Genomic DNA, 26,129 nt, shown 5'->3' on the forward strand with positions numbered 1-26,129 from the left:
TCTCTCTTCCGGGGGTCTGGCAGGTTCTGGCCTTGTGGTACCTGTGCAGCGCACTGCTTCCTGCGCTCTTTTTACAAAAAAAAAAAAAAAAAATCTTTAGTTTCTCAGTCCATGTTCTTACCCCCCTCTTGTGGCCATTCAGGAGATTGCATCCCCTACTTTCTGGTCCCTTGTTTGGCTTCTCCTTGAGGCAGCAGACAGCTATTGCAGTCTTTTTATGTCTGCTTTTTACCGGTTTAATCTTGCTGGGTTTCCGGTCTGGGGACCATGTATTAAATGTTATTTTTGGGGGCCGCTGTAATACTTGCTTCCGCCACCCTGTTTTATCACCTGAAGAGGCAAAGTTCTCTTCGCCAGCTCAGGGATATTGTGCGTGGCATTTCTGCCATGACATGTCTGCCGTGCCCACAGCTGCATTCCAGCCCCTTACCCAGGGCGAGACACTGGTGGGATGCCCCTGCAGATGCATCCGCATCCTTGACCTTAGCTGAGGGCCTTTCCCAGTAGTTTCGTTCTCTTGTGTCTTTAGACATCAAGTGTCCACTTTGTGGTCTTTATTCCCAGAAGGGTGCTGGGAAACCGCAGTGGTATCAGTTTACTCCCACAGGTCCTTTATATGTCTTCGTAATCTGTTGCTAGTGTGCTGGACCACCCACTTCTAGAGGGAGGTGTTCAAGCACATGTTCCTACGTGGACATGGACTGGTCTGCATGGTTTCCTCTGCCGCCAGTCACTCATCACATGGCTGCCGCATCCACGGCTGGAATTACGGCTCCCCACTGCTAACAAGTGGTGTCTGAAGGAGTGACCCGGCATGTACAATGGATTTTGTGCAGGGCGACGGAGATACAATCCACGGCTCCTTAGCCTCCCCTGATCTCCCAGGATGGCAGGGATACTATCCATAGCCCCAGGCCTCCCCATCCCTCCATATGCGATAATAGGGCACCAGCGCCTGGGGGTGTTCTCTATTGATAAGCCAGACTGTTGCCTGCTCGGTTCCTGCCACCACCCGTCTCCCATCATTGTGCTTGGCTGGAGTTCCTGTACCCCTCTTATAATGTGAGGAGTCCTAAGGGTGTCGTTATAGGTACAAGGGGACCCTATGCCAGTAAGCTGGACAGTGGTCTTCATGGTCTCCTACACCTCTAGGACGCCCTTTAGGAGTTATGGTCCCACTGCTATGGCGCGGTGGCCGAAGAAGTGACCCTACATGTCCTATCGACCCTTTTCAGGGTGACAGGGATACAATCCAGGGCTCCTCAACCTCCCCTGATCTTCCAGGGTGACGGAAATTCTATCCACTGGGCTGCCACGTGCTTGGTGGTATTTTCCTGTACCTTTCTGCGTGGGAGGACTCTGGACGAGGGTTCCTGCAAGTGCACAGGGATGATGCCGGTCAGCCAGACTTCGTCTGCATGGTCTCCGGCACCACCAGGTCGCTCATCGTATCGGCCGCACTCTGATACCCCACTTTCTGTGGAAGGGTTCCAAGGAGTGATTCTGTGCGTTCCGTTCAGGAATCCGGTCAGCCATGATTTACTGCTACGTCGGGTCAACTACCATACATTTCCCATTCCGTGGACGGAAGTTCAGGTATCCCACTGCGGAAGTGTAGTTCTGAGTGAGTCAACCCATGTTGCTCCATGTTCCCTATTCAGTGCAGCACATACTGTTTAGCAGGGTTCCTTGCTTTACTAGGTCCCTCTCTGCATGTCTGCCATTCTCACGGCTGAAGGCTGGTAACCCACTTTCAGTGTGTGGTTCTGACTGCGGGACCAGGTGTGGTCATGGTCCCTATGCCATATAGCGAGACTGTGTCTGCAGGGTTTCTAATCCACCAGGTCACCTCCCCCTTTCCTGCCGCTCCCGTCACTGCATCCCGGGGACTAACTTTCCATGTGAATTTCCACGAAGTGTGTCTCTGTGGGTTCATTGAACCGTTTATACCATTCAGGCTGTCTCTGCATGTTTCCTTCCCCACATATCTCCTTCATCTCTTGCATCTGGGACAGCAGTCCTGGTGTGGGGAACCATTAGAAAATGGGGTGTGGGCATTTCCTACAGGTTCCATGTTTTTTTTACAGCAACTGCAGCACTCTGTTTCCCCTTTGTAAGTGTGCCACATTGATCTGCTAGGGGCATGGTGTGACACACCATTGGGTGCTGAGCCTGTCTTTCATACTGCGGATTTGGATGTCTGCGATTCCTTTCGTGGCAGCAATATTGGTTCCTCACTACTATCGAGAGGTATCCATGTCTGTGACCCTACTTATGTTAGGTCCCTCGGCACGTGTAGAGCCCACCTTCCCTTTTGTTAGTGGGGTGGGCTTCAGACCTTCCTGTAATCTTGTTTCCGCAAGTCTGCAGTGATTGAGCACCTCTGTTCTGGCATGGAGCCTGGTCTGGCATCACAGACACTTCAGTGCCTAACCCCCCCCCCCCCCCTTATGCCTTCCTGGATACCTGTGCAGGGTGGCTCAGGTGCCTGCTCGGTTGCCTTACACATGACTAGACTGGCTCCGTTGGTGCCAATCTGGCCCGGGGTTTCACCCCGATGTGGTTTTCCTCTCAACGCTGTTTGTTGCTGTGTGTGTGCTTCTTCCTTGCATTTGTAGTCACGTCTTTGCATCTTTGCCCAGCTCCAGTGTCCAGGATTCCGATTCATCTGGGGACACAGATTGGCTCCTCGATATGTTCTCGGAGAGTTCCTGGGGACTTCGACCACCCAGTACTTTGTCCGTTGCCACAGGGCGGCTTGTCCCTGCTCCTACAGTGCCTGGTGCACTTTGACAATCCTCCTTCCATGGGGGTACAGGGGATCAGGGGGCTTGACATGGTCAGTGCCTGAGTTTCATCTCCACCACCCCTTGTTTTCCCCTCCACTAGGGGGACTATTTCGCTGGTCTCTTTCTACTACCGAGATGGAGTCCTCTCTCTCTTCCCACTTTATAGGTGGGATATCTGTCTGGGCCCTTGTTTTTCGCTTAGAGCATTCAGTAGTGCTTTTCACTGTCTCTGCCTGTGTGCTTACTGCCCACTATTGCAGCCTTGCTCTCTTCCTGTTTCTTGGTTATCTACTGCTGCTCAGGCAGCCTTGTCACTCCCCTCTGTCGGAGGGGTTCCTGCTATCATGTGTGGCTTGGCGACAGCTGGTCTAGCCCAGTCGTTTGGTCTCCTCCCCCCCCCCCCCCCCCCTTGGCGCAATCTCCCTGGTAGGGTGTGTTCCTCCTTCCATTGACAGTGTTAGTAGCACTACACTGACTCCACAGTTTTCTAGAGTTACCTTTCTGTGCCAAGAGCCTGGGAGTCCCAGCCAGGTTCCCTTTTGTTTCCCCTCCGTTCCCGTCCTGACAGGTTGTTGCTTCAGAGTGCTCTGGTCCGCTCTGACCTCTAGGGCCTAGGACCGGTTGGTCTCCCTGTCTTGGCCACTATGCTGGGACGCTTTGGCGTGCCTTCTTCTCTGTCAGCCCTCCTGGTTCTTTGGGTCTTAGTGATGGTTGAGTTCTTGCGCATGTTTAGCGGTCCTGCACAGATTTCCCTGCGATCTCATTTATGGGGCGGTCTTTCTGTAACGCACTTCTTCTGTCTTGGCACAGATCTTTGTCACCTTCAGTGTTTCATGGACGTTGGGTTTCCTTACCCTTCGGGTGTTAGTCTTCCAGGGGACTCGGGAACCTCCAATTCCCATGTCGGCCGCTATAGTGTCCCGGATACTCCTTTTCAGGGTCCTTCGCTCCTTTCTTGGCCGTTTTACTCTTCCGTGTCCATCTTTCAGGTGACTCAGGAACCTCCATTTCCTATGTCTGTCGCTCTGGTGTTCCGGGATGCCCCTTTTCTGGACATTCCTTCTTGACCATTATTCCCTCCCATCTTCTCCTTCGGGGTCCATGTTCTCTCAGAAGGGAGGGCGTTCCGGTCATACGGATTACACCAGTGAGCTATGTTACCTCCCAGGTGCGTCGCAGCTGGCTCCTGGATAGGGGTTTTGGGTCTGCAGATGTTCAGATCTTCGATCTTCCGCACTAGGCCTCTCTAGAGCCAGTTTCAGTCTCTTTTTCTTTTGTTGTGCCGTTTTCCATTTTTGTTTCCTAGCCGGGCTAGCCCTCTGTCTGGTTCTTTGTTCCTTAGAGTTGATTTCCTACCTCCTTCCGGGTTGGTTCCGGCCCCCCTGGCTTCCTTGTCGACTTTTTCTGGTCTCTCTATGAGGACCATAGATTTAGAGTCCCTGCGAAGAACGGTCCCTTCCTTCGATCTCATCTCCATGGCTGGGGGATCTTCCGGGAGCTCTGTTTCTGGGCCTCGGTTTTCTCTGGCCTGGGGTCTCGTCCGCAGGCCTTACGGACAAGTGGGTTCAGTCTCGGAACGGATTCCCTTTCGCTAGTGGTTGTTATTCCCACCCTAGGGGACTGCTTTGGTACGTCCCATCAGTATAGGTGTCCCCCAATGAACCGAGAAAAGGAGATTTTTTTGTGCTCACCATAAAATCTTTCTTGTAGCCTTCATTGGGGGGGACACCACACCCACATATTTCTTAATTTTTTTGTCCGGATATTCTTTTCATCCGGGATTCTTTTCTAGGGTTCTTCGGACATATTTCTTTGTTGGCTTCTCCTACTGCATTGTGACAAAACGGATTACTTTACTTCCAGTGGGCGGGTATATCCTTCCAGGGAGGGGGCGACTTCTTTTCCTAGTGTCAGGGCCTCCTAGTGGCAAGAGCATATACCCATCAGTATAGGTGTCCCCCAATGAAGGCTATGAGAGAGATTTTACGGTGAGTACAAAAAAAATCTCCTTTTATGGTATATGAAGGGACCAAAAGTTCGCAAATTTGGACTTTGGTGTTTTTTTATGTGGTGTACGTCATCAACCATGTGGTTTAACTAATCTAATATTTTTATAGTTCATTCATTTACGCAGAGGTACCACATATGATGATTATTTTTCATTTTTATTACATTATTTAAAAAATGGGAAAATGGAGGGATTCAAACTTTCTTTAGGAAGGGGTTAATTCACTTTTATTTTATTTTTTAAAATTCCTCCTTTTTTTTGGCGATACCATGCAATCTTTCGATTGCATACACTGTCCAATGCTGAGCTTTGTCTCAGCATTGATCAGTGTTAGCAATGCTCTGCTGCTCCAGCCTGCTGAGGCTTCCTGGGGCAGCAGAGGACCGATCGGACAGGGAGGAGGCAGGTAAGGGTAAGGTGAAGACAAGGATATAAATATACAGTGCAAATAAAAGACACAAAGGAGTTAAATGGATCCAACCTGTGATGTGATGTTAAAGGATTGGACATATAAAAGCTCTGTTTGTCCCAATACAGTTTGAAAAGGACCTGGCCTATAAGTAGTACCTACTTCCACAGTCCAGCACTATCTGTCACTGCAATAATTCTTGTGGGTGGGTTGGCAAAAATGCCAGTTTGCTTTGGTACCAAATACCCTTTTAAATCCTGTATGCAGTAGCCTTTGTTCTTAGTCATTGTCATTGCCTAAACTTATAGTTTAGTTTTCTTTCTTTATGCTGCAGTGAATAATATAAAATTAAGACATTGTTAACATAACAATTGATTTACTTCTTACAGGGGCTCCACTTCCGATGACAAACAATCCTCAGCAGAGCTTGACGCAATGCTACAGCATCACCATAACATGCAAGAGAAGCTAGCAGAGGAGATGTTGCGTCTTACTCAGAATCTTAAGAATAACACCTTAGCAGCACAAAATGTCATTAAACAGGACAACCAGGTAAATGACTTAGAGAAGGCAGTAAATATCTGCTTAACCCCTTGAGGACGCAGCCAATTTTTTATTTTTTTTACTTGCATTCTTAGAACCATAACTCTTTTATATTTCTATCCACAGACCCATGTGAGGGCTTGATTTTTGCACGACACATTGTAAATTATAAAGACGGCACTCGTTTTACCATAAAATGTAATTTAAAAAAAATTATATTTATGTGGAGAAATTGAAAAGAAAACCGCAATTTTTCAAATTTAGAGGGTTTCATTTTCACACTTTACACCTTACTATAAAATGACATGTTCTATTTATTCTGTAGGTCAATACGATTAAAATGATACTCATGTTTCAGTCATGACCGTAAATGTTTGCACCCCTGAAATTTTTCAAGAAAATTAAGTACTTCTCACAGAAAAGGATTGCAGTAACACATATTTTGCGATACACATGTGTATTCCCTTTGTGTGTATTGGAACTAAACCAAAAAAGGAGGGGAAAAAACAAATTGGACATAATGTCACACCAAACTCCAAAAATGGTCTGGACAAAATTATTGGCACCCTTTCAAAATTGTGGAAAAATAAGATTGTTTCAAGCATGTGATGCTCCTTTAAACTCACCTGGGGCAAGTAACAGGTGTGGGCAATATAACAATTCCACCTGAAAGCAGATAAAAAGGAGAGAAGTTCACTTCTCTCACAATGCAAAGAGAAGTCTTTGCATTGTGTGTCTGTGTGTGCCACACTAAGCATGGACAACAGAAAGAGAAGAGAACTGTCTGAGGACTTGAGAACCAAAATTGTGAAAAAAATATCAATACAAGTCCATCTCCAGAGATCTAGATTTGCCTTTGTCCACAGTGCGCAACATTATCAAGAAGTTTGCAACCCATGGCCAGGGCCGGATTAAGAGCATCATGGGCCTGGTGCTGAAGATTTTGTTGGGCCTAAAGTTGACATGACACAACAGCTGTGTTGCGGCTATTTGTGGGTTTGTGGGTTTTAGTGCAATGCCATTTACTTACATTATGTGCAAACAGCATGATACACAGAGTGTGACGTAGGTAGGTATTTAATTGGGTTGTTGCCTGGCTAGATAGGTAGCTGGGTCGGTTGTAAGCTTGCTGGGTAAGTAGCTAGCTAGGTAGCCATGTAGGTAGGTAGCCAGGTTCGCTGATTGGCTGGTAGGTAGCTAGCTAGCTATAATCCCTATCAGGGCTGTTTTTACACATTGGTGGGCCCAGTGCAAGACTGTAGAGGAATAGGGGTGCAGTTGCCCATAACAACCAATCAGATCGCTTCTTGCCTTTTGAGAAATGAAAGAACTGATCTGATTGGTTGCTATGGGCAACTGCCCCACTCTTCCTCTGCACAGGTAATCTACTTATAGGCCTGTATGTTTATAATACTTGATCTATTTTAACCAGGGCCAGATTAAGGCTGTCTGGAAGACGGATTAGTTGCAGTATAGTTCCCCGGATTAGGTGCAGTATAGTTCCCCGGATTAGGTGCAGTATAGTTCCCCCACATTAGGTGCAGTATAGTTCCCCCACATTAGGTGCAGTACAGTTCCCCCACATTATGTGCAATACAGTTCCCCCACATTATGTGCAATACAGTTCCCCCACATTAGGTGCAGTATAGCTCCCCACATTAGGTGCAGTATAGTCCCCCACATTAGGTGCAGTACAGTTCCCCCACATTAGGTGCAGTATTGCTCCCCACATTAGGTACAGTATAGCTCCCCACATTAGGTGCAGTACAGTTCCCCCACATTAGGTGCAGTATAGCTCCCCACATTAGGTGCAGTACAGTTCCCCCACATTAGGTGCAGTACAGTTCCCCCACATTAGGTGCAGTATAGCTCCCCACATTAGGTGCAGTATAGCTCCCCACATTAGGTGCAGTACAGTTCCCCCACAGACATACAGCCTTCAGCCATATACAGTGTATGGCTGGAGGCTGTATGCCTGTTTACTGCCACAGTGTTCTGAGCACCGCTCCTCCGGACCGGGGTCCCTGCGTGCGCTACCTCCCAGCAGCCCCTGCGTTTTTAAAGTTAACACGGGGACCGCCGCAGAGAGGTAACCGCCGGCACATCCTTGTGTCCTGAAAAGATTTTTCAGGACACAGGGATGTCCCGAATGTGATGGGGTTCCCCTGCGGGCATGGGACATCGCATGGCCGGCCCTCTATCGCGGGCCGCCCTTGCTATTCACTGGGCCTATTTTAACATAGGGGCTTGGAGCGGCAGCTCCATCCTCCCCTACGTTAATCCAGCCTTGCCCATGGCACTGTAGCTAATCTCCCTGGGTGTGGATGGAAGAGAAAAATTTATGAAAGGTGTCCGGATGGTGGATAAACAGACCCAAACAAGTTCCAAAGATATTTAAGCTGTCCTGCAAGCTCAGGGAACATCAGTGTCAGCGTGAACTATCCGTTGACATTTAAATGAAATGTAATGCTATGGCAGGAGACCCGGAAGGACCCCACTGCTGACACAGAGACATAAAAAAGCGTTTTGTGGACAGATGAGATCAAGATAGAGCTTTTTGGTAAAGCCCATCATTCTACTGTTTACCGAAAACGGAATGAGGCCTACAAAGAAAAGAACACAGTACCTACAGTGAAATATGGTGGAGTTTCAATGATGTTTTGGGGTTGTTTTGCTGACACTGGCACTGGGTGCCTTGAATGTGTGCAAGGCATCATGAAATCTGAGGATTACCAATGGATTTTGGGTCGCACTGTACAGCCCAGTGTCAGAAAGCTGGGTTTAGCCTGAGATCTTGGGTCTTCCAGCAGGACAATGACCCCAAACATATGTCAGAAAGCACCCAGAAATGCATGGCAACAAAGCGCTGGAGAATTCTGAAGTAGCCAGCAATGAGTCCAGATCTAAATCCCATTGAACACCTGTGGAGAGATCTTAAAATTGCTGTTGGGAAAAGCCCTTCCAAGAAGAGAGACCTGGAGTAGTTTGCAAAGGAAGAGTGGTCCAACATTCCGGCTGAGAGGTGTAAGAAGCTTATTGATGGTTATAGGAAGAGACTGATTTCAGTTATTTTTTTTCCAAAGGGTGTGCAACCAAATATTAAGTTAAAGGGGTTATCCACCATAAGGTGATTTTAGTACGTATCTGGCAGATAGGAAGGAAGGATCTGCGCTTGTCTTGGGGCTAAATGGCTATGTTGTCAGATTACCATAATACTGTGGCTAGCTTTATGAGAACTGATATTTCCTGCTTGAGTTTTCTTTTTTTTTTTTTTTTTTTTTTACTACAAATACCATAATTCCATTTTCCTCCCTCCCACACATCAGCCACCCACCCATTGAAACATAAATGAGCTGCATCCATTCAAAAGACCTGTGGTTTTCAATCAGGGTGCCTACAGCTGTTGCATTAGATTGCAGATTGATCTCTCTCCCACCAAGCGATCCCTTCACCCATTGAAGCAGACAGGCAACCTGGTAAAAATCTGAGACAACAGTAATTTTGTATGCTGTTAAAAATAAATATTGGGGTGAAAATCACAGAAGGATTGTGAGAAAACCATCACACACAGGTACAGACACTATATTATGAAATACACTAACTTTACAGCACCTGTAGCATAGTCAAATGAAAAAAAAGTCCTGGAATACCCCTTTAAGGGTGCCATAATTTTGTCCAGCCCATTTTTGCAGTTTGGCGTGACATTATTTGCTTTTTTTCCCTCCCTTTTTTTGTTTAGTTCCAATACACACTAAGAGAATAAACATGTGCATAGCAAAATACTGTGAGAAATACTTCACTTTCTAGAAAAATTTCAGGGGTGCCAACATTTACGGCGATGACTGTATATGTTTTACACCGTTTCACCATAGGGGGTCAACTTTTATATTTTGATAGTTTGGACATTTGCGTACACTTGCTAATACCAAGTATGCCTACTAATTATTTTTTTTTACATTTTTTGGGGTAAAATAGGAAATATGGGCAGTTAAACTTTTTATTGCGGGAGGGGCTTATTCAAAAAAAAGTTAAACTATTTTTTTTTTACAATTTATTTTACATTTTTTATGTCCCTATAGGGGACTATTTATAGCAACCATTAGATTTTTAATAGTGTTCAGTGCTATGCATAGGCATAGCACTGATCAGTTTAATCAGTGATCTACTTCTCTGTTCTGCTAGAAGGCAGACCGGAGAAAAAGACCCTGTGAGAGTGGCCAGAGGCAGGTGAGCGGACCTCAGTCTGCCGTCTTGGCTCGCCATTACCGATAGGTCCATTGCTTCTGATAGCAGCCAGGACCCTCTGTGCATGAAATGATGGCATCTCTTGCGCTCCCTTCACGTACAGGACGTAAATGTATGTACTGGTGAGCGAAGTACCAGGGCATCAGGATGTACATTTACGTCCAATGTCCTTAAGTGGTTAAACATAGGTTAGCATATGGAGATGGCTATTGTGAATAACACTAATGTAACACATCTCTTTATTCATTTAGACACTTACCCAATCTTTAAAACTGGCGGACCAGAACTTTGAGAAGCTGAAGACTGAATCAGATCGCCTGGAGCAGCATGCAAAGAAATCTGTCAATTGGCTATTATGGATCATGCTTATCTTTGTTTGTTGTACATTTATCAGCATGATACTCTTCATCCGACTTTTTCCACGGCTGCGGTGACAGCTTTACTATCAGTTATAGTCTCTTCATGTGATTTATAAAAGCCAGTGATATGGATATCTATCTAAACAACTAAAAAGTCACATATGGATTTATTTAATAGTTTGACAGACCAGTGTTTTACTGCTATTTCCCATTTACTTAAAAGTTTTTTCACAACACTAAAACAAAAGAGATTTTAGTTCTATGTGAAGTGTATGTTTTTTATTTATACGTACAAAGCCAATTACTAGGGTATTCAGCACCCTTTTTTATGACCCTCGACAGAACAATATTTAAATAGGTGGCAATCCATTCCTGTCTTCTAGAATTAGCTATAATGAGGAAGAATTAACTTCAGAAAACACTTATCAGGTTGTTATTGTACCTTTTGATCAAAATGTGCAAGCCCACTTGCCACAACAAGGCCACCTGATAAGAGTGTGTCCCTAAACTAAAACTACCGTAGAGCTGGGTGGCAACCACCAATGCTGCGACACCATGCTCACAAGGGGGATGACCCAGTTGCCAGGCAGCCCCACTACTACCCGAATAGGCCCCCAGCTTTGGTCCTTACCACCGTACAGACAAAGCACCACAGCAACAATGGCCGTTAATGCTGCACTGTTAAAACAACTTAGTCATCCCCAACATAGCCACCATACTGGATTTTCTGCAGAGGGGACTTAAGAAGTTCTTAAAACCACCCACTTTGAAAGTACAGGTATCAGCACTGGGTGCCCTATATAATCAATAGACTGCAGACCATCATTTGGTCATAATTTTTTTTTTTTTTTAAGGCAGCTAAGATGTTATCAGTCTGGAGTTTCTCTAGAACCTCATCCTGGGATTTATCTGTCAAATGTCTGACCCATTTGAGCCTATTGCCTCCATCTCCCTTAAAAACTTAGTCCTAAAAACCTTGCTTGTAGTAGCAGTCACATCAGCAAGAAGAATAGGGGAGTTGTCAGCTCTGTCTAGTTCAGAATCATACACAGATTTTGGACGACAGAATGATCTTTAAACCAGAACCAGCGTTCTTTCCCAGGGTTGTGTCTAGATTTAATTTGTCAAAGGAACATTATAAAACTGTCCTTTGGTACTCGTCCATCTAATGATAAGGAAAGGCTATATCACACCCTAGATGTGATGCATTGGGTATTATAGTACTTAGAAAGAACTAAGAGCTTTAGAAATGTTTCCTCATTTATTGAGATTTCTGGCCCGAATAAGGGGGCAAAAGCTAGCAAGGACCAGGGGCGGATTGAAAGGTCGGGCACTGCCTGGGGGCCTGGGGCTGAGGGGGGGGGGGTGCCTGCCCACGGGATGCTGCTTGATGAGGGGGCATCATCATTATCCTACTTTAATGCAGGAATTTCTCCCCTTCACGATCTGTGTAGGAGAATGTGAGTCACATGTCCTTCAGGTCCTTAGAGTACCTGTCACCAAATAAAACTTTTAATATAGTGTTCCTTGTGTAATGAGCAGACACATTCCCATTCACTTGCTTTTAAAATGATCAACATAAATATGTTTAGAATATAATATATAAAAAAAATGGCCACTAAGTGGCTCTGTTCTGTTCCCCGCCTTCTGAGCCTGAGGTCTTCTATTCATCACAGCACTGCAACCATGTGAGGGCGGAAGTGATGTCATGCCTGCTGAGAAATGCCCTTTTTCTCCTGCTGGGAAATTGTGAGCAAGAAGAAGGGTATGATACACAGCTTTTTAAAGCTCAGAAATTTCTTTTAAGGATGGGAAGAGTGTTAAGAGAAGTTAGGGAACATAGCCTGAGTTAATTTAGAAAAGTTTATTTGGTGACAGGTACTTTTTAAGCAGCACTGCACAGAGAAAGAAGACTTTAGAGTGAAATAAGATATGTGTGTGCATTCACACCATGTCTTATAGTTCAGTCACCTTTTACCCCTTAAGGACCACGGGTTTTTCCGTTTTTGCACTTTAGTTTTTTCCTTATCACCTTCAAAAAATCATAACGCTTTAAATTTTGCACCTACCGACTCATATGAGGGTTTATTTTTTGCACTACTAATTGTACTTTGTAATGACATCAATCATTTCACCACGAAATGTACGGCGAACCCAGAAAAAAAATATTTGTGGGGCAAAATTGGGGAAAAAGTCATTTAGTCAATTTTGGGATCTTTCAATTCTACGCAGTGCACTTTTCAGTAAAAATGAAACCATATATTTATTCTGTAGGTCCATATGGTTACAATGATACCCAAATTATATAGGTTTTTCTTTATTTCACTACTTTAAAAAAATTATAACTACATGCACCAAAATTTGTATGTTTAAAATTGTCCTCTTCTGACCCCTATAGCTTTATTTTTCCGTATACGGGGTGGTATGAGGGCTAATTTTTTACGCTATGATCTACCATTTTTGTTTTTTACGTATATGCCATTGACCATGCAGTTTAACCCCTTAAGGACCGAGGGGTTTTCCGTTTTTGCATTTTCGTTTTTTGCTCCTTGCCTTTAAAAAATCATAACTCTTTCAATTTTGCACCTAAAAATCCATATGATGGCTTATTTTTTGCACCACCAATTCTACTTTGTAATGACGTCAGTCATTTTGCCCAAAAATCGACGGTGAAACGGAAAAAAAAATCATTTGTGCGACAAAATTGAAATAAAAACGCAGTTTTGTAACTTTTGTGGGCTTCCGTTTCTACGTAGTACATTTTTCGGTAAAAATGACACCTTATCTTTATTCTGTAGGTCCATACGATTAAAATGATACCCTACTTATATAGGTTTGATTTTGTCGGACTTCTGGAAAAAATCATAACTACATGCAGGAAAAGTTATACGTTTGAAATTGTCATCTTCTGACCCCTATAACTTTTTTATTTTTCCGTGTATGGGGCGGTATGAGGGCTCATTTTTTGCGCCGTGATCTGAAGTTTTTAACGGTACCATTTTTGCATTGATAGGACTTATTGATCACTATTTTGGACTTTGGAATTTTTTGGCGCACACGCAATTGACCGAGCGGTTTAATTAATGATATACCGTATATACTCGAGTATAAGCCGACCCGAGTATAAGCCGAGACCCCTAATTTCAACCCAAAATCCCAGGAAAAGTTATTGACTCGAGTATAAGCCTAGGGTGGGAAATACATCATCCCCCCCTGTCATCATCCAGACCCCCGTCATTAACATCCTCATCATCACCGCCTGTCATCATCCAGACCCTCATCATCATCACCTGTCCTCATCCCACCCCCCTTCATCATCCCCTTGTCATTATCCCCACCCCCTTCATCATCATCCCACACACCCCCCTTCATCATCCCCACCCCCCTTCATCATCCCCTTGTCATCATCCCCACCCCCTTCATCATCCCCTTGTAATCATCCCACACCCCCCCCTTCATCATCCCCTTGTCATCATCCCACACACCCCCCTTCATCATCCCACACCCCCCCTTCATCATCCCACACCCCCCCCCCCTTCATCATCCTCTTGTCATCATCCGCCCGCAGTGGTCTTCAACCTGCGGACCTCCAGAGGTTTCAAAACTACAACTCCCAGCAAGCCCGGGCAGTCCATCGGCTGTCCAGGCTTGCTGGGAGTTGTAGTTTTGAAACCTCCGGAGGTCCGCAGGTTGAAGACCACTGCGGCCTTCGACATCATCCAGCCCCCTCTCGCCCCCCTTTAGTTCTGTACAGTACTCACCTCCGCTCGGCGCTGTTCCGGTCCTGCAGGACTGTCCGGTGAGGAGGTGGTCCGGTGGGATAGTGGTTCCGGGCTGCTATCTTCACTGGGGGCGCCTCTTCTCCACGCTTCTGGCCCGGAATAGAGGCGTTGCCTTGACAATGACGCAGAAGTACGTTGGCAATGAACGTACCTCTGCGTCGTTGTCAAGGCAACGTGACTATTCTGGGGCCGGGCCCGAAGCGCTTAGAAGAGGCCTCCCCGGTGAAGATAGCAGCCCGGAACCACTATCCCACCGGACCACCTCCTCTCCGGACAGTCCTGCAGGACCGGACCAGCGCCGAGCGGAGGTGAGTACTGTACAGAACTAAAGGGGGTGAGAGGGGGCTGGATGATGTCGAAGGCCGCAGTGGTCTTCAACCTGCGGACCTCCGGAGGTTTCAAAACTACAACTCCCAGCAAGCCCGGACAGCCGATGGCTGCCCGGGCTTGCTGGGAGTTGTAGTTTTGAAACCTCTGGAGGTCCGCAGGTTGAAGACCACTGCGGGTGGAGAGTTCACTCGAGTATAAGCCGAGGGGGGTGTTTTCAGCACGAAAAAATCGTGCTGAAAAACTCTGCTTATACTCGAGTATATACGGTTTAATTAATGATATATTTTTATAATTCGGACATTTCCGCACGCGGTGATACCACATATGTTTATTTTTATTTTTATTTACACTGTTTTTTTTTTTTTATTGGAAAAGGGGGGTGATTCAAACTTTTAATAGGGGAGGAGTTAAATGATCTTTATTCACTTTTTTTTTTCACTTTTTTTTGCAGTGTTATAGGTCCCATAGGGACCTATAACACTGCACACACTGATCTTCATAATTGATCACTGGTTTCTCATAAGAAACCAGTGATCAGCGATTCTGCCGCATGACTGCTCAGGCCTGGATCTCAGGCACTGAGCAGTCATTCGGCGATCGGACAGCGAGGAGGCAGGAAGGGGCCCTCCCGCTGTCCTGTCAGCTGTTCGGGATGCCGCGATTAGCCGCGGCTATCCCGAACAGCCCGACTGAGCTAGCCGGCCACTTTCGGTTTCACTTTTATCCGCGCGGCTCAGCTCTGAGCGCGCGGCTAAAGGGTTAATAGCGCGCTGCGCCGCGATCGGCGCTGCGCGCTATTAGAGGCGGGTCCCGGCTTCACTATGACGCCGGGCCCGCCGCGATATGACGCGGGGTTACTGTGTAACCCCGCGTTATATCTGGAGAGCAGGACCAAGGGCGTACCTGTACGCCCTTGGTCCTTAAGAGGTTAATTAACATGATATTTTTATAGTTCGGTCATTTACGCACGTGGCGATACCACATATGTTTATTTTTATTAGGTTTTTATAATTTTTTATATGGAATTTGGAAAAAGGGGGGTGATCGGAACTTTTAAGGAAGGGGTAAATGTCCCTTAGGGGACTTTTAGGAGGAATCATTAGATTCCTCATACAGATCAATGTGGTTCATAGAACCACATTGATCTGTGTGATTTGCACTCCATTGATAAAGCCTGGTCCTGCCAGGCTTTATCAACAGGAGAGCCGGGACAGCCACAGCAGCAGAGGTTAATCCCTCTGGCCTCCTTTACAGTGAATAATCCCCCTGCAATCGCGCTGCTGGGGGGTGCAATCCACCCCACTGGACCTCCAGGGAGTGTAGACGCCACTGTCAACTTTGACAGCGGCAATCTAAAGGGTTAATAACTGGCCGTGGCGATCGCCGCATGTCTGCTATTAATGCCGGCCCCCAGCTACAAGAATCAGCTGGGGGCTGGCCGGTATGACGCAGGCTCAAGTCGGGAGCCCGCATCATACAACGGTTAATGGCACATGGACGAGTATACACGTCCATGGTCGTTAACCAGTTAAAGCTTCAATCCCTATTCTGCTGTTGCACCATATCTTATCCTCCTGTCACCTCCAAAGCTGAACTCACTATTCTGCTTTTACACCATGCCTTATCCTCCTGCCACCTCCCTCTCCCTATTGTGCTGTTACACCATGCCTTATCCTACAGTCACCTCCAGAGCTGCAGCCACTATTCTGCTAATACATTGTCTTATCTTCCAGTAAACTCCAGAGCTGCAGCCACTATTTTGCTGTTACATCATGTCTTCCAGTCACCTCCAGAGCTGCAGCCACTATTCTGCTGTTACATCACGTCTTGTCCTTCAGTCACCTTCAGAGCTGCAGCCACTGTTCTGCTTTTAAACAATGCTTTATCCTCCTGCCACCTCCAGAGCTGCACTCCCTATTCTGCTGTTACACCATGTCTTATAATACAGTCACCTCCAGAGCTTTAGCCACTTTTCTGCTGTTACATCATGCCATATCCTCCAGTCACCTTCAAAGCTGCACTCACTATTCTACTGTTATACCATGCCTTATCCTCCAGTCCCCTCCAGAGATGCAGCCATTATTCTGCTGTTATGTCTGCTGTTAAATTATCTGTTAAACAAACTGACCGGGACTGCTACAATGCCACTGCTACAGAGGACCCCTAGAAATGGCAAATGGGTTACTGTAGGTTCTGGAAGACTTAGAGTTGTGAATAGAAGACATGTTCCACAGTCTGTGGGTCTCCATAATTCATTTGCAGCACTCTCAGAATGTAAGGGCAACATGGATATTGGCTCAAGCACAGAAGGTGAGGAACCATCGACTCCTATGTCTAATGTATGCAAGACTGCAGCCAAGGAGAAAAAAGATAAAGTAAAATCTGAAAGAAAACAGCTGTTGCTGGGTGATTCAATCATAAGAAGTATGGAGCTTAAGGAAAATGGTTTTGTGAGAGGTCTACCGAGTGCTACTGCTAGAAGAGATAGAAGACTCATTCTTAATATTGTTAAGCAAGCAAAGCAGGAAGGGGAAGTCGATGTTCTTGTCCATCTAGGGACGAATGTCCTGGCTTGCAATAAAGTTTCAGAGGTGAAGAAATCTTTTATCACACTTGGTAATGATGTACAGGATTTTGCATCCACTGTTTCATTTTCTGAAGTTCTTCCTGTGCATAACGTTCAGAATGATAGGCAGAGGTGCATTAACCCCTTAAGGACTGAGCCCTTTTTCACCTTAAGGACTCTGTCATTTTTTGCAATTCTGACCACTGTCACTTTAAACATTAATAACTCTGGAATTCTTTTAGTTATCATTCTGATTCCGAGACAGTTTTCGTGACATATTCTACTTTAAGATAGGGGTAAAATTTTGTGGTAACTTGCATCCTTTCTTGGTGAAAAATCCCAAAATTTGATGAAAATTTTGAAAATTTAGCATTTTTCTAACTTTGAAGCTCTCTGCTTGTAAGGAAAATGGATATTCCAAATATTTTTTTTTTTATTCACATATACAATATGTCTACTTTATGTCTGCATCATAAAATTGACAAGTTTTTACTTTTGGAAGACACCAGAGGGCTTCAAAGTTCAGCAGCAATTTTCCAATTTTTCAAAAAATTTGGAAACTCGCTTTTTTTCAGGGACCAGTTCAGGTTTGAAGTGGATTTGAAGGGTCTTCATATTAGAAATACCCCATAAATTGCCCCATTATAAAAACTGCACCCCCCAAAGTATTCAAAATGACATTGTCAGTGTTTTAACCCTTTAGGTGTTACACAGGAATAGCAGCAAAGTGAAGGAGAAAATTCACAATCTTCATTTTTTACACTCGCATGTTCTTGTAGACCCAATTTTTGAATTTTTGCAAGGGGTAAAAAGGAGAAAATCTTTACTTGTATTTGAAACCCAATTTCTCTTGAGTAAGCACATACCTCATATGTCTATGTTAATTGTTCGGCGGGCGCAGTAGAGGGCTCAGAAGGGAAGGAGCGACATGGTTTTTGGGGGGCATGTCACATTTAGGAAGCCCCTATGGTGCCAGAACAGCAAAAAAAAAAACACATGGCATACCATTTTGGAAACTAGACCCCTCGGGGAACATAACAAGGGGTAAAGTAAACCTTAATACCCCACAGGTAATTCACTACTTTTGCATATGTAAAAAAAAAAAAAAAAAATTCCCTAAAATGCTTGGTTTCCCAAAAGTTTTACATTTTTAAAAAGGGTAATAGCAGAAAATACCCCCCAAAATTTGAAGCCCACTTTCTCCCGATTCAGAAAACACCCCATATATTGGGGTGAAAAGTGCTCTGCTGGCACACTACAGTTCTCAGAAGAGAAGGAGTCACATTTGGCTTTTTTGAAGGAAATTTTGTTCTGGGGGCATGCCGCATTTAGGAAGCCCCTATGGTGCCAGGACAGCAAAAAAAAAAAAACACATGGCAGACCATTTTGGAAACTAGACCCCTTGGGGAACTTAACAAGGGGTAAAGTGAACCATAATACCCCACAGGGGTTTCACAACTTTTGCATATGTAAAAAAAAAAAAAAATTTTTTACCTAAGATGCTTCTTTTCCCCAAAATTTTACATTTTTAAAAAGCGTAAGAGCAGAAAATACCCCCCAAAATTTGTAACACAATTTCTCCCGAGTACGGCGATACCCCATATGTGACCCTAAACGGTTGCCTTGAAATACAACAGGGCTCCAAAGTGAGAGCGCCATGCGCATATGAGGCCTAAATTAGGGATTGCATAGTGGTGGACATAGGGGTATTCTACGCCAGTGATTCCTAAACAGGGGGCCTCCAGCTGTTGTAAAACTCCCAGCATGCCTGGACAGTCAGTGGCTGTCTGATATTACTGGTAGTAGTCGTTTTGGAAACCGTGGCGTACCAGACGTTTTTCATTTTTATTGGGGAGGGGAGGGGGGCTGTGTAGGGGTATGTGTATATGTAGTGTTTTTTATTTTGTGTTAGTGTAGTGTAGTGTTTTTAGGGTATAGTCGCACGGGCGGGGGTTCACAGTAGTTTCTCGCTGGCAGTTTGAGCTGCGGCAGAAAATTTGCCGCAGCTCAAGCTTGCAGCCGGATACTTACTGTAAACCTCCGCCCATGTGAGTGTACCCTGTACATTCACATTGGGGGGAGAAACATCCAGCTGTTGCAAAACTACAACTCCCAGCATGTACGGTCTATCAGTGCATGCTGGGAGTTGTAGTTTTGCAACAGCTGGAGGCACACTGGTTGTGAAACACAGAGTTTGGTAACAAACTCAGTGTTTTGCAACCAGTGTGCCTTCAGCTGTTGCAAAAGCTACAACCCGCAGCATGTACAGACAGCGGAAGGGCATGCTGGGTCTTGTAGTTATGCAACAGCTGGAGGCATACTACTTTGGCTGGGGATTGTAGTTATGCAACAGCTGGAGACACACTGGTTTGCTACTTAACTCGGTGTGCCTTCAGCTGTTGCAAAACTACAACTCTCAGCAGTCACCGACAGCCAACGGGCATGCTGGGAGTTGTAGTTATGCAACCAGCAGATGCACCACTACAACTCCCAGCATGCACTTTAGCTGTTTGTGCAAGCTGGGAGTTGTAGTTACACAACAGCTGAAGGTACACTTTTCCATAGAAAAAATGTGCCTCCAGCTGTTGCAAATCTATAAGTCCCAGCATGCCCATAAGGGCATGCTGAGAGTTGTGGTGGTCTGCCTCCTGCTGTTGCATAACTACAGCTCCCAGCATGCCCTTTTTGCATGCTGGGAGCTGTCAGAGACGGCCCCGAACAGCCTGTAATTCCGGGTCACTGGAGACCCGATTGACCCGAAATCTGCCGCAGATCGCTGGACTGAATTGTGGGATTTGACAGGACGTACTCAAACGTCCTGAGTCCTTAAGGACTCGAAAAAGGGGCCGTTTGAGTACGTCCTGCGTCCTTAAGGGGTTAAGGAGTTCAACTTATGGCTCAGTAAATGGTGTCAAGAGCAAGGATTTGGCTTTGTGTCTCATGATAGCTCTACTTGGAATAGAAAGGAACTGTACAAAAAAGATGGCTTACATCTTTCTCTGAAAGGAACAAATGTACTCAGTGAACAATTCCAAGAATTTGCTAAGGAGTATTTAAACTAGGAAGGGGGGGGGGGGGAGGGCAAAAGAGTGAAAATCCATGAGTCCAATTGCCCCCCAAAACAATGCCAGAACATGTCAGTAGCACAGAGGTTAAGAAATGGCAAGCTCAGAGTTCTGTCTACAAATGCCTGCAGTTTAGGTAATAAAATCAATGAACTTGGGTCAATAATGGCATCTGAGAATGTAGATTTAGTGGATGTTACTGAGACATGGTTTAATAAAAGTAATGAATAGGACATATCCATACCAGGGTACTCTTTATACAGAAGAGACAGAGAAGGCAAGAAAGGAGGAGGAGTGGCCCTATATGTGAAAGATAGCATAAAATCTAACCTAATACAAGTAAGTGAGGCCAACATAGTCAGTTTATGTTACGTTGCAGTTTGGTAATCAGACAGTAACTAGAGAAGGTGTGATATATATAGACCACCAGGCCAAGTTAAAGAATTAGTTAATCTACTAGTTTAAGAAATAGCTAAAATGACAATGAAAGGAGAAGTTATTATGGGAGACTTCAATCTTCCAGAAATAAACTGGAAAACCAAAATAGCTAGTTCTGCCAGGAGTACAGATATTCTAAATTCCCTACTGGGATTATCTCTACAACAAGTGGTTGAGGAGTCAACCCGGAGGGAGGCCATTTTGGATTTGGTATTCACAAATGGGGATTTGGTATATGATGTTATTGTTGGTTAAAGCTTGGGATCTAGTGATCACCAATCAGTGTGGTTTAATATAAGAACAGTGAAGGAGTCACCCCACACAAAAACAAAAGTGTTAGATTTTAGAAAAACAGATTTTTCAAACATGAGATTAGTCATAAATGAGTCCCTATCATACTGAAACGGATAACATGGAGTCCAGGAGAAATGGGACTACTTAAAAGATGCATTATTGAAGGCAACAGAAAATTGCATTAGACTTGTCAGTAAAAGCAGAAAAAGGAAGAGACCACTCTAGTACCTCTTTCTGCCTAATCTACAAGACTAGGCAGAAAGAGGCCAAGCAAGTTATAAGAACTTTTAAAGCGCAGGCAGAAGAAAAACTAGGTCAGTCTGTGAAAAAAGGGGATAAGACATTCTTCAGATATATAAATGAGAAAAGGAAATTAAAACAAGGAATAACTAAATGAAAAACAAAGGAAGGAAGGTATGTAGAAGAGAATAAAGGGCTGCCTTTATGAATACTTCTGTTCAGTTTTTAAAGAAGTAAAAGGACCTCCATTAGAGAGGAAGACTAATTAATCATTTGATGCATGTGTCTTTACAGAGGAAGAGATTCTATGTTTGCTGTCTAAAGTGAAGACAAATAAGTCACAGGGGCCTGATGGGATACACCCAAAATGATTAAAAGAGCTTAGTGGTGAGCTAACAGGAGTCGTCCCGGAAGATTGGAAATTAGCAAATGTCGTGCCCATTCACAAGAAAGGTAGTAAGGAGAAATCAAGCAACTATAGGCCAGTAAGTCTGACATCAATAGTGGGGAAATTAATGGAAACCCTACTAAAGGATAGGATTGTGGAACATCTAAAATCCCATGGATTGCAAGATGAAAAACAACATGGGTTAATTTCAGTGAGATCATGTCAAACAAATCTTATAGATTTTTTTGACTGGGTGACTAAAATAATAGATGGCGGAGGGGCAGTAGACATCGCATATCTAGATTTTAGTAAGGCTTTTGACACTGTCCCACATAGAAGACTTGTCAATAAACTACAGTCATTGAGCTTGGACTCCCATATTGTTGAGTGGATTAGGCATTGGCTGAGTGACAGACAACAGAGGGTTGTAGTCAATGGAGTATATTCAGAGCAAGGTCTTGTCACCAGTGGGGTACCTCAGGGATCTGTACATGGACCAATCTTGTTTAATCTCTTCATTAGTGATATTGCAAAAGGTCTCGATGGTGAGGTGTCTTTTAGCCGATGACACACAGATATGTAACAGGGTTGATGTTCCTGGAGGAATACGCCAAATGGAAAAGGATTTAGGCAAACTAGAAGAATGGTCAGAACTTTGGCAACTGTAATTTAATGTGGATAAGTGCAAGATAATGCACCTGGGGCGTAAAAACCCTCAGGCAGAATATAGAATATTTGACACAGGGATTTAGTAGTAATTATTTCAGAAGACTTAAAGGTAGGAAGACAATGTAAAATAGCTGCAGGAAATGCTAGCAGAATGCTTGGAGGCATAGGGAGAGGTATTAGCAGTAGAAAGAGAGAAGTGCTCATGCTGCTGTACAGAACACTGGTGAGACCTCACTTGGAGTATTGTGCGCAGTACTGGAGGCCGTATCTCCAAAAGGATATAGATACTCTAGAGAGAGTTCAAAGAACTACTAAACTAGTACATGGATTGCAGGATAAAACTTAGCAGGAAAGGTTACAGGACCTTAACATGTATAGCTTGGAAGAAAGAAGAGACAGAGCGGACTTTTAAATACATAAAGGGAATAAACATGGTAAAGGAGAGCATATATAACCCCTCAAGGACACATGATGTACTGGAACGTCATGTGTCCGCTCCCGATCAGGCCCCATGGCTAATAGCGTGCGGCATTGATCGCGGTGCCGCGCGCTATTAACCCTTTAGACGCGGCATTCAAAGTTGAACGCCGCGTCTAAAGTGAACGTGAAACCATGCCGGTTAGCTCAGTGGGCTGTTCGGGATAGCGGCATCCCGAACAGCTTACAGGACAGCAGGAGGGTCCCTACCTGCCTCCTCGCTGTCCGATTTCCGAATGACTGCTCAGTGCCTGAGATCCAGGCATGAGCAGTCAAGCGGCAGAATCATCGATCACTGGTTTCCTATGAGAAACCAGTGATCAATGTAAAAGATCAGTGTGTGCAGTGTTATAGGTCCCTATGGGAGCTATAACCCTGCAAAAAAAAAAAGTGAATAAAGATCATTTAACCCCTCCCCTATTAAAAGTTTGAATCAAGTCCTATCAATGCAAAAATGGAACCGTTAAAAACTGATGACAATTTTAAACATATTAATTTTCCTGCATGAAGTTATGATTTTTTCCAGAAGTACGACAAAATCAAACCTATATAAGTAGGGTATCATTTTAATCGTATGAACCTACAGAATAAAGATAAGGTGTCATTTTTACCGAAAATTTACTACGTAGAAACGGAAGCCCACAAAAGTTACAAAACAGCGGGGTTTTTTTCAATTTTGTCTCACAATGATTTTTTTTTTTCTGTTTCACCGTAGATTTTTGGGTAAAATGACTGACGTCAAACAAAGTAGAATTGGTGGCGCAAAAAATAAGCAATCATATGGATTTTTAGGTGCAAAATTATGATTTTTTTAAAGGCAAGGAGCAAAAAACGAAAATGCAAAAACAGAAAACCCCCCGATCCTTAAGGGGCTCCGGTAAAGTTAAACAGATTTGTAAATTACTTCTATTAAAAAAAATCTTAATCCTTCCAATAGTTATTAGCTTCTGAAGTTTTCTGTCTAACTGCTCAATGATGATTTCACGTCCCGGGAGCTGTGCATGATGGGAGAATATCCCCATAGGAACTGCACAGCTCCCGGAACGTGAGTCATCAGGGAGCAGTTAGACAGAACACAACAACTCAACTTCAGACGCTAATAACTATTGGAAGGATTAAGATTTTTTAATAGAAGTAAATTACAAATCTGTTTAACTTTCCGGAGCCAGTTGATATATATATATATATATATATATATAAAAAAAAGTTTTGGCCTGGAATACCCCTTTAAGGATATTGGTTTAGTCACTTGGAAAAAAATGCCAATAAATAAGAGCTACATAAAGGAAAGAAGGTCTTACAACAGTATAAATTTGCTGGAATTCATAAAGGTAAGTAAGGATTAGTGGGGGGAAAAATAGTGCACAATCTATATTTTAACCGGTTGGTGTCTAAGGACGAGACAGCTTGTCCTGAGACAGCAAGTGATGTATGACGCGGGCTCCTGACCCAAGCCTGTGCCATACTGGCCTGCCCCAAGCTGATTCCTGTAGCTGGGAGCCGCAGTTAATAGCCTACATGCAGTGATCGCCGTGGCTGGCTATTAACCCTTTAGATCGCCGCTGTCAAAGTTGACAGTGGCGTCTAAAGGAAGCTGTGAAGACTCCCTGGTTATCCAGTGGGGTGGATCGCCCCCAGCAGTGCGATCGCAGGGGGGCAATTCACTGTGGAGGTAGCCGGAGGGCTTACCTCTGCTCCTGCGGCTGTCCTGGCTCTCCCGTTGAGAAAGCCTGGCAGGACCAGGCTTTATCAATGGAGCGCAAATCACACAGATCAATGTGGTTCTATGAACCACATTGATCTGTATGAGGAATCTAATGATTCCTCCTAAAAGTCCCCTAAGGGAACTAATAAAGTGTAAAAAAAAAAAAAGTTTAATAAAAGTAAAAAAAGAAAACACATAAAAACCTTATTAAAAGTTCAAATCACCCCCCTTTTCCCAAATTTCCTATAAAATATATAAAAACAGGGACATTTAACCCCTTAAGGACCAGGCCATTTTACACCTTAGGACCAGAGCGTTTTTTGCACATCTGACCACTGTCACTTTAAACATTAATAACTCTGGAATGCTTTTAGTTATCAATCTGATTCCGAGATTGTTTTTTCGTGACATATTCTACTTTAACATAGTGGTAAAATTTTGTGGTAACTTGCATCCTTTCTTGGTGAAAAATCCCCAAATTTGATGAAAAATTTGAAAATTTAGCATTTTTCTAACTTTGAAGCTCTCTGCTTGTAAGGAAAATGGATATTCAAAATATTTTTTTATTTTATTCACATTTCCAATATGTCTACTTTATGTTTGCATCATAAAATTGACGTGTTTTTACTTTTGGAAGACACCAGAGGGCTTCAAAGTTCAGCAGCAATTTTCCAATTTTTCACAAAATTTTGAACCTCGCTTTTTTTCAGAGACCAGTTCAGGTTTGAAGTGGATTTGAAGGGTCTTCCCATTAGAAATACCCCACAAATGACCCCATTATAAAAACTACACCCCCCAAAGTATTCAAAATGACAATCAGTAAGTGTTTTAACCCTTTAGGTGTTTCACAGGAATAGCAGCAAAGTGAAGGAGAAAATTCACAATCTTTATTTTTTACACTCACATGTTCTTGTAAACCCAATTTTTGAATTTTTACAAGGGGTAAAAGGAGAAAATGTATACTTATATTTGTAGCCCAATTTCTCTCGAGTAAGCACATACCTCATATGTCTATGTAAATTGTTCGGCGGGCGCAGTAGAGGGTCAGAAGCGAAGGAGCGACAAGGGGATTTTGGAGAGTACGTTTTTCAGAAATGGTTTTTGGGGGGCATGTTGCATTTAGGAAGCCCCTATGGTGCCAGAACAGCAAAAATAACCCACATGGCATACCATTTTGGAAACTAGACCCCTTGGGGAACGTAACAAGGAATAAAGTGAGCCTTAATACCCCACAGGTGTTTCACGACTTTTGCATATGTAAAAAAAATATTTTTTTTTTCCACTAAAATGTGTGTTTCCCCCCAAATTTCACATTTTTGCAAGGGTTAATAGCAGAAAATACCCCCCAAAATTTGTAACCCCATCTCTTCTGAGTATGGAGGTACCCCATAAGTTGTCATGAAGTGCATTACGGGCGAACTACAATGCTCCGAAGAGAAGGAGTGATATTTGACTTTTTGAGAGCAAATTTTGCTCAGGGGGCATGTCGCATTTAGGAAGCCCCTATGGTGCCAGAACAGCAAAAAAAAAACACATGGCATACCATTTTGGAAACTAGACCCCTTGAGGAACGTAACAAGGAATAAAGTGAGCCTTAATACCCCACACGGGTTTCACGACTTTTGCATATGTAAAAAAATATATATTTTTTTTTCACTAAAATATGTGTTTCCCCCCAAATTTCAAATTTTTGCAAGGGTTAATAGCAGAAAATACCCCCCAAAATTTTTAACCCCATCTCTTCTGAGTATGGATGTACCCCATAAGTGGACCTGAAGTGCACTACGTGCGAACTACAATGCTCAGAAGAGGAGGAGCACCA

The 26,129-nt window shown here is 44.1% G+C and overlaps 2 protein-coding genes across 7 annotated transcripts in view; both read left to right on the forward strand.

The window, feature by feature from the left end:
• The window catches only part of USE1 (unconventional SNARE in the ER 1), a 91,755-nt gene extending 80,037 nt beyond the window's left edge, over positions 1-11,718 (forward strand). For 2 of the 6 annotated variants that reach the window (XM_056518095.1, XM_056518091.1), the window contains exons 7-8: positions 5,596-5,758; positions 10,246-11,712. In XM_056518095.1, the coding sequence (XP_056374070.1) occupies positions 5,596-5,758; positions 10,246-10,428 (346 nt within the window). In that variant the 3' untranslated portion in view covers positions 10,429-11,712. Of the gene's footprint in view, positions 1-5,595; positions 5,759-10,245 lie in introns of all 6 variants that reach the window. The other 4 variants (XM_056518090.1, XM_056518094.1, XM_056518093.1 and 1 more) reach the window with 4 other exon arrangements.
• A 2,894-nt stretch (positions 11,719-14,612) lies between these two features.
• The window catches only part of LOC130269327 (uncharacterized), a 33,302-nt gene continuing 21,785 nt past the window's right edge, over positions 14,613-26,129 (forward strand). Inside the window, exon 1 of the mRNA XM_056518097.1 lies at positions 14,613-17,056. Within this exon, the coding sequence (XP_056374072.1) occupies positions 16,508-17,056 (549 nt within the window). The 5' untranslated portion in view covers positions 14,613-16,507. The remainder of the gene's footprint in view (positions 17,057-26,129) is intronic.

The sequence above is a fragment of the Hyla sarda genome, chromosome 1, assembly GCF_029499605.1.
Source record: "Hyla sarda isolate aHylSar1 chromosome 1, aHylSar1.hap1, whole genome shotgun sequence".
Lineage (NCBI taxonomy): Eukaryota > Metazoa > Chordata > Amphibia > Anura > Hylidae > Hyla > Hyla sarda.